The sequence below is a fragment of the Hippocampus zosterae genome, chromosome 1, assembly GCF_025434085.1.
Source record: "Hippocampus zosterae strain Florida chromosome 1, ASM2543408v3, whole genome shotgun sequence".
NCBI lineage: Eukaryota > Metazoa > Chordata > Actinopteri > Syngnathiformes > Syngnathidae > Hippocampus > Hippocampus zosterae.
The window spans coordinates 1,643,577-1,659,466 of NC_067451.1; the positions used below are offsets into that span (position 1 = coordinate 1,643,577).

A 15,890-nucleotide genomic window follows, 5' to 3' on the forward strand; every position below is an offset into this window, starting at 1 on the left:
CCTCATAATTCCACGTAAAGCCCTCCAGAATGACTATGCGGAGGTGGTTTCGGACTGAACTTTTGCTTATTAATCGCAAATTTAAAACAAAAACAAATAATTCTTCAGTTACTTTTTTGTAATGAGTGTTGGGGGTGGGGCCCAACATTTTTTTTCAAAATGAGGCTGTAGGGCACCATTGAAGCACTGTGAATACTTTCCAAACGCACTTTAACTGTGTTTGGGCTGTAATGATTAATCAGATAATTCAAATAATTTGATGACAGAATGAAAAAGGCAGGCAAAATTTTTGCCTCGATGCTTCAGCGGAATCGTTTTGTAATGTCCCCACAAGTGGCTACAATCAACACAATCGCTGGTGCACAATTAATCGCTTTATTGCTCAAATGGTAAAAAAAAAATCATAAATAAGCACATTCATACACAAGATTTTGCAACCCAACACGGGCAGCCACCTCTTCTGGCACCCAAGTCACTCACCGGGCATGGCCCCACATTCTAAAACCGGTTACTTGAGGATGCTGATCACAAAAGCACAAATGTACTTTTATCTCATATAAACATAATATTGTGTTTAATAGTGAAACATCTATTTGAATCTCATTAATTAGGAGAATACTCGATTAACCCCACCCACCTCCCCCACCAAAAAAAAAAGGATATCTGCAGTCCTACAGTGGCTATTCCAAATAAAACAAGGAAACAATTTCTGGAAGGTGTATCTTAACAATGGTCTTGCTCCTCAAGGAATTACAGTCGACCACCCATCCCCCCAGTCGCTGCGATCGTTTCACCCGTGATATACGAAGCCTCCTCTGTGCACAGGAAGGCCACCACTCCCCCAATCTCATCCGCTTTGCCAACTCTGGAGATGGGGGGCAAAAATAAATAAATACCCTGAACGTTCACGTGTCGAGATACGGGTTTTAACACGTGAACGGGAGGTGAACCATACCTTTTGATGCACATCTGCTTTTTGAAGTGATCCATGATGTCGTCATTTTGCCATAACTAGTAAGAAAAATAATTCACAGTAATAAATAGAATGTAAACAATTACTTTTTTTTTTAGAGCTTAATCTTCACTTGTTATTGTCTTGCCTTCCTCACTTTGAGCAGCTTCTCCTTCATTAAACAGTTCAGCCCCGCCAAAAGGCTATGTTCAGGCTGCAGGTCCCCATCCTCAATTTATATATATATATATTTTTTTTGGGGGGGGGGGTGTAATTGTTCACATTTACATATCGAATGCAACCTCAGTCTGTCTGGCTTGTGCGAACCAAATGTGTCCCGAATGCGCAGAAGACGAGACAAAGTCACGCAAAATATCGTGTTTATGGAACGGCTTTTTATCATCTCCTATCTACAGAGGAGCCATGCGGGAGGAGGTAGAAATATTTTGGGGGAAATGGGCCGAGACGTCCAAACGCTACTCGCAAGTCAAGATACAATGATATAATTTGTCTAATTATGTCAACAATTTAAGTCCAAAAGACAAATGCACAAAGAAAAAAAACACTCTAGAAGACGTCTCACCGGGGTGCTGAAATGGGTTTTGATGATCCCGGGGGCCACACAGTTCACCCTGATGTTGCTCTGTGCCAGCTCGGGGGCCAGCGCGCGGGTCAGACTCACCAAGGCAGTCTTACTCACGCTGTACGCGCCCAAGCCCTGCAGAAATGCCAACCCCCGAGCCCCACCAAAAAAAAAAAAAAAAACGCACACAAAAAAGTCAGAATGCAATCTTGCAAAAAGAGGCTTCTGGTCATTTGTGTTGATGGTCGGACCTGCATTGGTTGGTAGGCAGCCACGGATGACACAAACACGACATTTCCCCCTCTAAATGAAGCACAACATTTTGGAGGATCTTTTTTTAATTTTTATACATTTCAACATAAGACAAAGATAATGACATAAAAAATAAAATCCCCGCCCATAAGAAAAAAAAATTGGTCAATCTTTCTCGCTGTTGTAAAGTTAGACAAATCAAAATAAAGTAAAACGTCAACTGCTGCGGCTACAACATAACATCTTTTTATTGCGTATAAGTCTGTATTTTATGTAAGATGCATTTTTTTATTGATTTGTTGGGTAATTTTATGGAATTGAATTTCATAAAAATGTATTAAAATGTGCAATCAACTCAATTCTGTATTTTGTGAAATAGTTTATTTTAATGATGAATTGAGCTTGTTTATTCCGCATTAATGTATTCGGCTAACCAACCATTTACCTGAAGAATTCATGCTTGTTGTTGTTAATGATGAAAGGAAAGAAAAGAGAAAAAATGTGAAATTGTTTAAATCACATTTAAAAAATATTTTATGGAAAGGTTTCCCCCCAAAAATATTATAATTAATGATTTATTATTATAATTATTTGTTTATCTACAAAAAAATCAATTAGCAGGTTCACAAATGTGTACAAATTTAAATAGATGTAAAAAAAAAAAAAATCAATGCAACGAACCGAGAGTATGATTCTTGATCATGTCGATGCTTTCTTGAAATCATTCTAATTATTTTGGCTTGTAACTCACCCCCTCTTTGCTATATGTGGTACCACCAACTTGGTCATGAGGAAGGCCGCTTTTACATTGATGGACATCACCTGAAAATGATGAGACAGCAGTTAATTAAGATTAAGATATCCTTTATTTGTCCCGCAATGGGGAAATTGGGGGCGGGGGTTTAAAAAAATAAATGTCCATTGTGGAACAAACCTTGTCCCACACTTCCTCCGTGGTGTCCATGAGGTTTCCAAAGAAAGGGTTCACCGCCGCGTTTGACACCAGGATGTCAACGCCGCCGCACTGATCCAGAGTCTGCATGAAAAGCACAATAAGGTTTCCATTTCATCTTGAAAGTATTCACAGCCCTGCGCTTTTTTTCCCCCACCGTCTGAAGCAGCCTTTCTCGGTCGCCTTGGTTGCCGACATTACACGTTGTGCCGGTGACCTGGATGTCCTGGCTCTTGAGCAGGGCCACAGCTTTGTCCACGCCGGCCTGTCGCCTGCTGCTCACCACCACGTGGGCCCCCTTCTTGCCCAAGGCGTGGGCAATGGCCAAGCCGATGCTGAAGGAAACGCATTGTGAGAGGTCTCTTCCTTCCTTTGAAGGGCAAAACAAGATTCTTACCCAGCCGTCGAGGCCGTGACGATGGCCACTTTCCCAGCAAGACTACTCTGAGACATGCTTCTTTGCCCTGTGACAAGAGTGGTCGAAAGGCGTCTGAAGGCAACCCTCAACATCACCTGTGGGGTCACAAACGGGACAAGGAGATGAAATCAGCGATGCGAGAATCCAAGAGTAATTCTGATATAAAAAGATTTAGAAATAATACGCATGCTAAGAATGGCATCAAAGCACCGTTTTTGTCAACACTCAAACTCAACTCACTTTAACATAGTTCCATGACAACTGGATAGTGACAACACAGTTTTTGTTGAACTGAAACTTGATAATAGAAACCAAGTTTTGCTCTGCCCAACTAACTGATCAGAGGATGTAAAAATCTGACGTCACCGTGGGCCAGTTGCTTTGCAAATTTAAAATCACGTTTGGGTTATAAACACCGCTGCTGTTAAAATGTTAAAACATCACATTAAATTGACGTGGCAACACACAGAAGCTGAAATCTGATTGGGGGAAAAACACTGAAATATACACAAAAGCAGTACAACTAATATAAACGCTACAAAATAAAGCACATATATTAATGCAATATCATTGCTCATATAATGCATAACTTAGGTTGTAGGTCAGATCTTTTGATGAGGCTTAGTCCTGACTGTGCACCACTGAGCGTAACACTTGAACTGTTTGTAGTCCTGCAGTAGTAAAGGGGTCTCCCCGGCCCCAATTCAACTTCGCCTTGGGGCCCAAACAAGTTTTGGCCGCCACTGCTTCCAGTGTGGCGTTTAATGGCCAGTTGTGTAGCAAAAACATTATGCTTTAAGCTTTTTAAGACATTTTAGCACACTAGTTAGCAGTTGCGTTATGTTGTCACAATTCAACAGAAACTAAAGCAGCAATTTGAATACAAATTATGCATTCGGTGAAATAATAATAAAAAAAGTCAAGACCTTTAGACTCACTGCATCCGTGAACTGGAACTACTGTTGTTCTTCCGGGTTAAAAAAACGAACTTCCACAGTAAAAGCTTACAGTGGCTATCTGTTTAGTTCTTTTGGGTATTTAGACTTGCTATAAATTCACGCTGTCACTCATTCTATTCTGTGCTAAAGTGGTCGATTTCAATTTAATTTGCCATCGTCTGATTTCCAGCTATTTGTATCGAGCCATTAAACGCAACTCACGGCAAGGAGCCAATCAGAGAGCGAGCGAGTTGCCGAGCGATGCAATCTCACAAGTAACTGGATTGCATTCATTGCATTTGGGAGCTGGGCCACAATCCTTCCATGTCTTTTGTAGAGCGACCAAAATACGTGAATTTAGGAGAAGGCGGAGATCATTATGTTGTCATCGGCAGAAAATGATGGAACGCCAATGGGCACTGTTTTTTTACGCTTGAGAAGAACGCTTTTACCTCATCTCGGTCTGGAAGCCGATGTGAAGTTTACCGGCGAATTCGATCAAGGAAGGTAATGTACGTGCTTGTTTTCTGTTGTTTTATTTTTACGCCACAGCTAACAAACCTCGAATGGTTTTTACCTCCTTTGTGTGGAAAATGCTGAAGAGAACCAGCGTTTTAGAGTCGCTAATGTTCGCGACCTAGGCCGCGGAAAATGAATCATATCCCAAAGGGGACGGCATTTAACATTTATGTAGTGGCGCAAACGACGAATTCGGATATCATTTGAACGCTGGACCGGATGCTAAACTAGGATTAGCTTCTAACGTTACTGGGGCGTGGAATGACGGGACAGGTGGTGCCCAGTCGCCTTCGTGTCGGTATGATTTCGACAAATGTGTTGCTGCGAGTAACGGTTCCGAACGACGCACAGGCCCGGCGTTTCTGATTCACAAGGCAGAGACGATGTGAGCTGAATGGACCCCGTTGACCAACCGGAACACTCGAGTTCGACGTTCACCGAAACCCAATAACCCTCGCAACTTAACAGCCATGTCTGTTTCTGTAAGTATCCAAACGTCTTTACATTGAGTAGGTGCCGGGCTGTTTTTTGTGGACCTTCTATTTTGGCTCTGAGGTCCCACATGGCATTGGTCCCCAGGGGGGTTTGGCTTTAAAATGAAAGGCGGGGGCTAGTGGGTTGGCAATTAAGCTCCAAACGGCAAGAGACAGATGTGACTCTCATCCCCCATTCCCTCATTCCCCCCTCCTGTTCTCATCCCGCACATGCCCATTAAGTCGCTCTGTCCATTTAACCACTGACCCTTATTTGGCACTTCATGTTCACTGCATGGTTTAATACTTTCACTTGAGTTCAGGCGCAATGGTGGGCCAGTGGCCGCCGTACCGTTCAGATGATTGGACTTGGAATACATTCTGGCCTTCTCGGGTCTTGTTGATGTGCTCGCACGAGTTTCTCGAGATTCCTGATTCTTACTTGTTGGGTGTAAGAATGACTCAAAACTGAGATTGGCTGGCGACCAGTACAGGGTGTACCTCACCTCTCCTACTAAAACCACTGAGAGTTGGGACGATAGAAAATGGATGGGTGGATTTCGAGTCTATTATTCCTCTCAAGTCACGGATGACAACGTCCCTCTTCTCTTGTATTCAAGCCCCGAAACAACCGAGCTGTTTAGCATTGCCATCAATGTACTTGTTGTTCGGGATGCACAAATGTCAGTTTGTCTTGCCCGTCTGAAATGAGACTTAAAAACCTGTTGTTTTTTTTTGGATCGCGTTTTAATACGTTTCCCCCTCTCCCTCAGACGGTGTTGGCGAAGGCGCTCTTTGACAACACGGCAGAGAGCCCAGAGGAACTGGCTTTCAGGAAGGGGGACATCCTGATGGTTTTGGAGCAGGAGCAGAGCGGTGGGCCCGGCTGGTGGCTCTGCTCCCTGCACGGCCGTCAGGGCATCGCCCCGGCCAATCGTCTGCGCCTCCTCCAGACCGCTCCGGCCACCAGCTGCGACTCCGTGTACTTGTCCCCCGGTCCACCGCTGTTGCGCGGTAGCGCGGACGACGCGGAGGCCGTGTATCGCTCCCCGCCGGCCGCGGGCGAAGGCCGAGGAGACGGAACGGCATCGAGACCCGGTGAGCTTCGCAAGGCGGACGTCGGTCGTCCGCGCTCACACTCCAGTTCCGGATCCCGACCCAGGCCCGACTGGGAAATTGGAGTCGCAAGTCGCCCGCGTTCCCCTTCGTTAAGAGGACGGGGCACGGATGTGAGCGGAGCTCTCTATCAGACTCCGGTGAGCCCCCTGCCCTCCTCCGCTCAGCATGCCCGGCAGCCAGGAGCGCAAATGGCTCCAGAGTCTGTCTACCTCTCCCCAAGCGGAGTCGCAAGAGTGAATGATGAGGACACCACATATCTGGTCCCTCGGGAAACCACAGGACCCTCCGATGACTGTTACTTGGTGCCAAAAGGAACACCGCTTGCCGGTGAGGATGTTTACCAAACCCCAACGGGAGGAGTTCTGGCCGCCTGCCCTCATGGCCCCTCGTCAGTCAGCGGAACTCATCAGTCTAAAGTGGGTCAGGACATTCCCGGGATGTACCAAACCCCCTCTCCTGTGGCGGTCAGCCTACAAAGAACTTTATCGTCCCCCGCCCAAGCGCCTCCTAGGCCCCTCCTAAAGGGCCCGTCACCCAACCCTGCCGTGGCCAGAGGCAAACCGGGGCTCGCCTGCCCCCGGGAGTCCCCTTTACTGGTTCGAGCCGCCCACCCTCGAGTTCCCGGGTCGCCGAATTTCGCCCGCAAGCCCCCGCCGCCGGCTCCTCCCGTGCGAGGAGTCACGCGGAAAGACGGCCAGCCGTCGACGCCCATGTTGGGTGATTGCGGCGTGGCCCCCAGCCCCGGATCTCAAGCACACGAGGCGAACAGGCAGACGAGTCAGGACCCGGAGAAAGGCAGCGGCGCACTCAACAGCAAAGCGGAAAACCAAGATTATGCGGATCCCGCGAACGACCAGGTTTGTGTCGAGTGTTTCATGCTTATTTCCGTTCCCTCTCATCACGGCGACCTTGCCGCTGAACTCTGTACCTGAGGCGTAACTGCCATCACAGGACACATCACCGAACCAAACTATTTTTACATACATTTTAAGATGACATTTTTTTTTTCTTTCTTGAAGTATATTTCCAATGCCAATTCCGATGGAAGTTGGGACGTGGCATTGAACGTAAATTACAAACGGAATACAATGACTATTTTCTCCTGCACTTGTTGACAAATTAGGTGAACCTCGCCTCATCTTTGCTTGGTCCCAGTTAGCCTCTTCACCTGTGAGATGTTCCAAACAGCTGTTTGATGAGCATTCCTCAATTGTTTTTTTTTTGTCAATTTTGTCTTTTTGGCCACCTATGCAAGCCCCTTTAAAAAAAAAAAATCAGAATTGAATTCAATGAAATAGAAGTTGAATACAATTTGCAAATCATTGTCTTCTGTTTTGATGTATGCGTGACACCAAGTCCCAACTTAATTGGAATTGGGTTTGAAAAATGTGTTTTAACAGTTAAAAGGTTACATATTACATACATTCACTCTATCCTCATTCCGTTTTTTTTTTTCTTTTGTGTGGGCGCGTGTGTGTGGTCAATAGGTATACGACACGCCACCCAGCAGCCGGTGGCAGCGCGCCGCGCCAACGGTCCTCAGCAACGGCGTCGACGGCATCTATGACACTCCTCGCACCGTCCCCCCGCATGTTGACTCGGAGACGGAGGTGATAACATCTTTTTTTTTTGTTTGGCATTCTTTGTCGAAGGAGGTCGCTTGACCTGCTTGAGGAACTGTCTCGAGCAGTTGTTTTCACCAGGGCACCGAACAAAAAAGCTCACAGCATTTAAAAAAAAAAAGTCTGAAACCACTAATTGTACTTGGGCCAAAGGAATATTTGATGCCATGTTATGGCATCTTCTGTCAAGGAATTATATTGAGGATTTAAATTTGGACAAAAGAAGTGCTTGTGGCGAGGGAATTTTATTTTATTTTCATTCATTCATTCATCTTCCGAGCCGCTTGATCCTCACTAGGGTCGCGGGGGGTGCTGGAGCCTATCCCAGCTGTCTCCGGGCAGTAGGCGGGGGACACCCTGAATCAATTGCCAGCCAATCACAGGGCACACAGAGACGAACAACCATCCACGCTCACACTCACACCTAGGGACAATTTAGAGTGTTCAATCAGCCTGCCACGCATATTTTTTGGAATGTGGGAGGAAACCGGAGCACCCGGAGAAAACCCACACAGGCCCTGGGAGAACATGCAAACTCCACACAGGGAGGCCGGAGCTGGAATCGAACCCGGTACCTCTGCACTGTGAAGCCCACGTGCTAACCACTGGACTACCGGGCCGCCTGTAAGTTGGAGCTACTCCCCGTCAGGGAATCGAACCCTGGTCTTCCGCGTGACAAGCGGAGATACTGTCCACTATACTAACGAGGAACACTTATTTTATTTTATTTTATTAGTGGGTGGGGGGTGGGGTGTATCAATTGGGTACAATTGCATCTTCCCGGACTGAATTTCAAAATGCTGTCAAGCCACTTCCCCACCACCCCCACCCCCACCCAGAGTCCCCTTTTTGGTTCGGCCCCCCCCCCGAGGCGAGGCCACACCTGTCTCGTACCCGCTGCGGTAGCCCGTCTTTCCGGTCCCAAGTGCCGCTGCTATTTTCTCCCGGCCACGCCCATCACGCCAAGGCCACAGCAACAGTGGTCTGGCTTTCATGCTCCTTGAACGTGCGTGCCAGCTGTCGGGATTGTTTTTGCTCAACTTGCGGCATATGCGCTGACACAAGGATGTTCGAGCGCCTAAGTATATCCTGCCCTTCATTTGGTGGTTGAGGACACTTTGATGCGTCTGTGCGGGGGGGGGTTCCCAGAGGTTCTTACTTCATCGAAGGCGTATAAATTTAAAAGTCCTGCTCGGTTGACTCCCTCATCTACTGCGGCGAGGAGAAGCCGCCTGAGAAAATGGACGCTGACCAATCCGTCGTTTCCACTCGCAGGTGTACGACGTCCCCACCGTAACGCTGAACGGCTCCACGTCGGAAGCCCAACCGGGCACCGCCGACGCGGACGACGTCTACAGCGTGCCTACTCTTCCGGGCCTGCCCGCGGGTCCCGCCGAGTCCGCCGGCAGCCTTTCCGGGGAGGAGGCCAGCCAGAACGGTCAAACTTACTGCGTCGCAAGCTCGGAAAAGCGAGCGAGCGCAGGCGACCAGCAGCGGGACTCCCCCGACTGCGGCATCTACGACATGCCCGCCCCGAACGCGGACGTCTTTCCGCACTCGTCGTCGTCTTCCTCCGCCTCCACTCGCCGTCTCTCCGTGTCCAGCAACGGCTCCGGGGACGTCCAGTGGAGGGCCTCGCTCTCCAGCCTCGTCCACGCCGCGCTGAGCGCCGCTTCCTGCTCGCCCGCCGCCCTGTTGTCTCGGGACCTGGCCGCGTCGCTGGCCGAAATCCTGTCCGCGTGGAAAGCCAGCCACTCCGGGGACCCTCCGCCGCCCCTTCAGCAGGCTTGGGCCCGCCTCTCGGACCTGCTGCCCGCGTTATCGGCCATGGGCGGCGCGCCTCCGTCGGAAGGTCTCCTTTCCCTGGTCCAGCGCTCCCTGGAGGAAAGCGCCCTCCTCTTGCAGTCGCAGGGTCGCCCCCGACTGCCTTCCCAGGAGTCTTTGTCCCGCAGGCCGCTGCCCGCTCTCCCGGTATTGGACGGCAAGTCACCCGGAGGCGGAATGGGCTCCCGGAAGAGCAGCTGGATTCAAGAAAGGCCTCTGCCCCCGACTCCTCTGCCGGCCTTCCCCGTGCCTCCCGCCTCGGCCGCGGTGACGCTCGCAGTCGGCCACGGCGATGGAGACGAAGACCCGAGCAACGAATACGCCGGGATTGGCTTGACACCCGTCCCGGCCCTGGTCCCTAATGGTGACAGTGTTGGATATGTCAAGCTGCAGGTCAGTATTTTTTTTTTTCCCCTACGCGCCGGGGTGAGAACAGTCCTCGCGATACTTTACTTTTATTTTGTTTTGACTGAGGTTACTTCCGGTGCGCGCGTGCGTGCGTGTGTGTAGATTGAGTGCAAAACCAGTTTTTGTAATAGCATTCCCAAACGACTACAGACATGTAAAATAAACTCCAAAAGCTAATCTGTGAAATTAATTGACAAAATTGAAAACCGTTATAGTTAGCTTCATGAACGTTAAATTCATTCATTCATTCATCTTCCGAGCCGCTCGATCCTCACTAGGGTCGCGGGGGGTGCTGGAGCCTGTCCCAGCTGTCTTCGGGCAGTAGGCGGGGGACACCCTGAACTGGTTGCCAGCCAATCGCAGGGCACACAGAGACGAACAACCATCCAACGCTCACACTCACACCTCGGGACAATTTAGAGTGTTCAATCAGCCCTGCCATGGATGTTTTTGGAATGTGGGAGGAAACCGGAGCACCCGGAGAAAACCCACGCAGGCCCTGGGAGAACATGCAAACTCCACACAGGGAGGCCGGAGCTGGAATCGAACCCGGTACCTCTGCACTGTGAAGCCCACGTGCTAACCACTGGACTAACCGGCTGCCCTGAACATTAAATGTGGTTTCAATTTGTGTACCGGTAGTTGTTTTTTTTTTTCCAACACAACCTTTTTTCAACGTTAGTTGCAGTGTTTCTGTTATTTTTTTTCTTAACCTTGATACACATACAGAGCGATTTTTAGTTTTTTTCCCCTTTGTAATTCATGCCGCTGTTTGTTTTCTCTCTCCATGTAGGGCAAACCGGAGCTCCCCCTGGCTCAGAACGGACAAACGATCACCTCAGAGCCGAGAGTAAGTTGGCCCCCGCTGTCCAAAAACAATGTTTTCCTGGGCGCTAATGTGGACGAGACCATGTTGCGCACAAGCATTTCTATGTTGTTGCTGGCACATTTTGTAATCACAAATCTGAGCCGGGCAACCCGGTAGACCAGTGGTTAGCACGTCGGCTCCACAGTGCTTCACTGGTTCGATTCCAGCTCCGGCCTCCCTGTGTGGAGTTTGCATGTTCTCCCCGGGCCTGCGTGGGTTTTCTCCGGGTGCTCCGGTTTCCTCCCACATTCCAAAAACATGCGTGGCGGGCTGATTGAACACTCTAAATTGTCCCTAGGTGTGAGTGTGAGTGTGAGTGATTGTTCGTTTCTGTGTGCCCTGCGATTGGCTGGCAACCGATTCAGGGTGTCCCCCGCCTACTGCCCGGAGACAGCTGGGATAGGCTCCAGCACCCCCCGCGACCCTAGTGAGGATCAAGCGGCTCGGAAGATGAATGAAATCTGAGCCGGTGAGCGAGATGGCTTCGTTTTCCACCTTGATGAGCTCTCACGGCCAAGTGGCTGAGTCACATCTGTTTACCGATGACGTGTGCAATCAGGAACAGGGTCACCGTTTAGGATTCTTCATTCCAGTTTTGGCTTTTTTGTTTTTTTCTTCTGTTAGTTTTAATCCATTTTTAGAGCAGGTTTGTAAGTTACACGTTTTTTAATGTTTTGAAAATACTTCATTTCAGTTTTGTTTAGTTAGTTTTTTTTTTTTTAAATATATATATGGAGGAGTAAATAATCTTGCGCTGGAGTCCAGCGCATTGGTGATCTTACCGATCCATCCTGTGAAAATGTTTTGGGGCTTTTTTTTTCGGGGAAAATCACCAGGTAGGGTCTGTCAATATAAAGATGTCACGGGAGTTTGAGACACAGTTCGCAAGTGTGGTTTTGTTATCCAGTCTCCTCTGGAAGGCCCATGTCTGCGTTTTGGGCCCGCTCGCTCAAGTCCTTGGTTGCGACCCGGCGAGCCAACAAGAGCTCACTTGTTTTCGCTAACAATCCGGCCTCACATCGGACGGCAGCGCGCGCGACAACAAGCCAAGGACAAGGAGTCCTTCAACAGACATCGACTGACGTACTGCATCTAATTGCGCTCGTCCGCGACTCCCGGCCCGGGTGCCATTTGAATTTGTTTCGCTTCCGGCAGATTTTGCCGTCGCTGCGAATGGAGAATCTCACGTTGTGTCCAAACGTGTCCTTTCAGCTGACGCCGTCGCCTCCGCTGCCGGTGTCGCTGTCCCTGGAGGATTCGGAGCTGCTGCGCTTCTACTCGTCACAGAGCCTCGCTCACCTGTCCTGCCTGGCCGACGCCATCGACGTGCTCTTTGCCAGCGTGCGGGGCAACCAGCCGCCGCGCGTCTTCGTGGCGCGCGGCAAGAGCCTCATTGTGACGGCGCACAAGCTGGTGTTCATCGGCGACACGCTCTCCCGCCTCCTCACCTCCGGCGACCTGCGCGCCAAGGTGCGTCGTCTCGTTCCCGCCGGCCGTCTTTCCATTCCTTCCTCCTTTCATTTCCAGCTGTCGCCGCTTGACGCCTTTCTCGGTTCCTTCGGACTTCCTTCTGTCCTTCTTCCAGCTTTGCACGTTTTCTTCGTTCCTATTCATGTCTTCCCGGATTCCTCGCCTCCTTGTCTCTTTTGTTCCTTCCTTCTTTCCCTCCATCCTTCCTAGATTCTTGTTTCTTTCCTCACCCCTTTTTGCATCTTCCTTCCCTCCATCAACTTTCCACAATGCAGTTTCCCTTATTCCGGAAGAAAAACGTCGCCACGTTGTTCAGCGGACGGCCCTCTCCTTCTCCCTTTCCAGATCACAACCTCCGGGGGTCGCCTTTGCCAGGCCTTGAAGGCGGTGGTCGTGGCGACAAAAGGCGCGGCGCAAAACTACCCGTCGGTGTCGGCGTCTCAGGAGATGGTGGACCGGGTGGCCGAGCTCTCTCAGCAGGCCGCCGGCTTCTCCGCTCTGCTCCAGCGCCTGACTGAGATCTCCTCGTGATGTTGACGCCACACGCCGTCTTTCACTCTCTCTCTTGGAAAATGCCTTATTTTGTGATGACACTTTGGGGGGGGGGGGGGGGGCGTGGGGGGCTGTTTTCTTCAGTTGCGTGGCTCGACTCTGCCCTTTCCCCCCGTTGTGCGTCTTAACTTATAGAGGACCGGAAGCTGCTCTCTGGGGCTTTTGAATCTGTCGTCCCCTCCCGATTTTAAGTATCAGGGGTGGGGGGAGACTGAAGTTTATGAACGACTCCGTTAGGCTTGAACGGCGACTCGACCCGACGAGTCTGTTTACATTCAGGAATCTGCAGTTTTCAGGTCGACTCACATTTGTTTTGCGTGAAGAAAAGCGATGCTACGTAGCACAAGCTAGCCGTTAGCCGTGAAGTGAAGCGCACGCTCAAGTCTGGTCTGAACCCCCCCCCACCCCCTCCCCAACAACTAAAACAGTCATGAAATTAGTACAATCCTCAATTCAAGCAGAACGATCTGCCAATACAAAGGAAGGTTGTCTCGAAGCTGGTGGATTTATACTCGCTCCATCTAGAATTCTGGGATATGCTTTTGGCGTGACTCAACCGGCTGGGAATTTCGCAGCCACTCGGATTGACACGCGTGAACATTGGAGACTTACTTGACTTGTGCTTACGGTATCTCACAAAAGTGAGCACAACCCCCTTGACATTTTCTTTTCGCGGGACGAGTCTGAAGCGACGATATAAAGCGGGCAATGGGGAGCTTGGTAAATATGCTGTTGATTCCTGCCCATGTCGAAATTGCTCACACCGAAGTGAAAATATCGTCGCCTCACACGAAAAGACTCACTTTTAGGAGATCCCACCTCTGCTAAATATAGCACAGAAGGAAATAGTTACATTCTGGCTTTGGTCTACTTCGCGTGACAATTCCTGCCCGACAAGAATTGCCGTCGCGTGAACAAGTCAGGGGGGACGAATCGCTCTTTCTCACGATCACAGAACAGCGAGGCCGGGGAAGCCCGTGAACCGAGCGTCGCCGTCTGTACGTGTCGCAACCTGCTTTTTGACAGTTGGTCACATGGACACGTCGTCTTTTTGCTCCCTTTCTTGCTGCTGTCCTTTTGCTCTTCCTTCATTCCTGCCTGTCATTCTTTCTTCTCCTTATGGTTTGTCCAATCCTTGGTTCCTGCATCTCTTCCTTTTTTTCCAGTCTTTCATAATCATCTTGCCGGCATTCCTTTATCCATCCTGGCTTCAATTCTGCCTGCCTGCCTTCTTTCCATTCTACCTTGCAACATTCCTTCCTCCCAGCCTCTCTTCCTCACCCCCTTCTGTCCGACGTTGCTTTCATCTTTCAATTATTGAAGCATCCCTCCATTCTTCCTTTCGCACATCCTTGTCTCATTCCTGGCATTCTTCCTTCAGTGCTTTTCTCCATCCTCATGTCTTACCCTGCATTCTTCATCCCTCCTTCCATTCTTTAAGCCGCCCTGATTTCCTTGCATACTTCCTAGCCTCCCTATATATCCTTTATTCGTCCCACAATCCTTGCGTCTTCCTCTTTCTACGTACTTCCAACCATCTTTCCATTCAGATGATTGTTTTTTTTTCCTTCCTTGGTCTTTCTTTCAGTCCTGCTTATATCCGTTTCCCGCCTTCCATCCCTACTTTTTGTAAAATCGCCCCATCCGCTTCTCTTTTGCCTCAGTCTCACAACAGCGTGCATGCGAAACCCGTCGAACAAGTTTACCTGTCACCACACGTTACATGCATGTCGCCGATTCTTGTTTTTTGTTTTTTATTGTTTGTTTTTTGGAAAGCGTGGCACTCAACAGTGGACTGTGCCCATGTTTCATCTAATGTTCTACAAAGCCGGACCATCATCAAGCCGTTTGCCGTGGCTACTAATCATGTGTTACTTTGTCCAAATTGGGAACATATTGACACACCATCATTATGTACATCATCCTTCCAAGCATGCTTTGAGGAACCTTCCTGTCCCATTTTCTCTGCTGTAGTGTCACCTTGTGGATGTTTGAAGTATTAATGGAAACTACACCTATAACGAGTTTGAAGAGAAGCGAGTAACCTTTATATTTATTATGATCATTTCTATGTTGTTGTTTTTTTTCCCCCTATTCACAGCTTTACTATGTTTGACTTTGTCATGCACGTTTTTATGTGATTTGGTTTGGTGCTGTATCGCAGCGATTCTAAAAGCGGTCGCTCAACGGGGTGCATTTGTAAAGCAGCTCATCCTCTGGTCGCACCCATGTTGTCAGTAGTGCACGTCAGCTTGCGACAATGACGGACTGTTGAATTCAGTGGTATTTGGTTCAGTTCCTTAAAAAAACAAACAAAGGTTATGGATATTTAGGATGTAATGTTACTAAAATAATTTATATCATACACGTGGCGGTTATGTTTGATTGGCGTGACGATTATGAGGGGCACCCATGGACCTAAAAGGTTTTTGAACTATTTTCAAGAAAGTGTCTCCCCCCCCCCACCCCTTAACTTTTCTTGGAAAAAATATACCAATTCTTGTTTATGTTGTTCAATGCAAGTTTTTTACACTCATGTGAACTCATCCCTGATTGCTGAATTCTAGCAATACAGAACTACACAGCTTCACTTTTGAACACTATGTAATGTCTTGCCTTGTATTCCAGTCCAGAATAAACAAATAGTTTTTTTTTGCAATAATACAGCACAGTATTATGTTATTAATTATTATATATATTTCATTGTATCATTTTACAACACGGTGCTATTTTTCCATTGTTAAAACACCCCAAAAATATTTTGGGGTGCTGGAATGGATTTATTGGTATTTAAATTCATTTTTACGGAGAGAATTCATTTGATGTAAAAATTCAGTTGGTCACGGAACGAATTTAACTTAAATTATGGTATTATTGGACTGTACTGTACTTGAAGTGTCAATAGGACGTGCTGAAGTTTTCCGGAAACTGCCGAATCAC

The 15,890-nt window shown here is 48.5% G+C and overlaps 2 protein-coding genes across 3 annotated transcripts; one reads left to right on the forward strand and one right to left on the reverse strand.

The window, feature by feature from the left end:
* Positions 1–361: 361 nt before the first annotated feature.
* On the reverse strand, positions 362–4,122 carry dhrs4 (dehydrogenase/reductase (SDR family) member 4). Its single transcript, XM_052066358.1, has 9 exons — positions 4,084–4,122; positions 3,137–3,252; positions 2,897–3,074; positions 2,722–2,823; positions 2,539–2,609; positions 1,787–1,838; positions 1,536–1,670; positions 956–1,011; positions 362–865 (listed from the first exon to the last, which is right to left on the reverse strand). Exons 2-9 carry the CDS (start codon positions 3,247–3,249, stop codon positions 751–753), a joined length of 822 nt encoding a protein of 273 aa, XP_051922318.1. The 5' UTR covers positions 3,250–3,252; positions 4,084–4,122; the 3' UTR covers positions 362–750.
* Positions 4,123–4,389: 267 nt separating this feature from the next.
* Positions 4,390–15,614, forward strand: efs (embryonal Fyn-associated substrate). Of its 2 annotated transcripts, none has more exons than XM_052066190.1 (8): positions 4,390–4,602; positions 4,989–5,096; positions 5,861–7,063; positions 7,694–7,816; positions 9,104–10,045; positions 10,854–10,910; positions 12,141–12,398; positions 12,744–15,614. In XM_052066190.1, exons 2-8 carry the CDS (start codon positions 5,085–5,087, stop codon positions 12,927–12,929), a joined length of 2,781 nt encoding a protein of 926 aa, XP_051922150.1. In that variant the 5' UTR covers positions 4,390–4,602; positions 4,989–5,084; the 3' UTR covers positions 12,930–15,614. The 2 variants fall into 2 exon arrangements, with proteins under 2 accessions (XP_051922150.1, XP_051922141.1); XM_052066181.1 differs by having other exon boundaries at positions 4,394–4,602; positions 4,966–5,096.
* Positions 15,615–15,890: the final 276 nt, after the last annotated feature.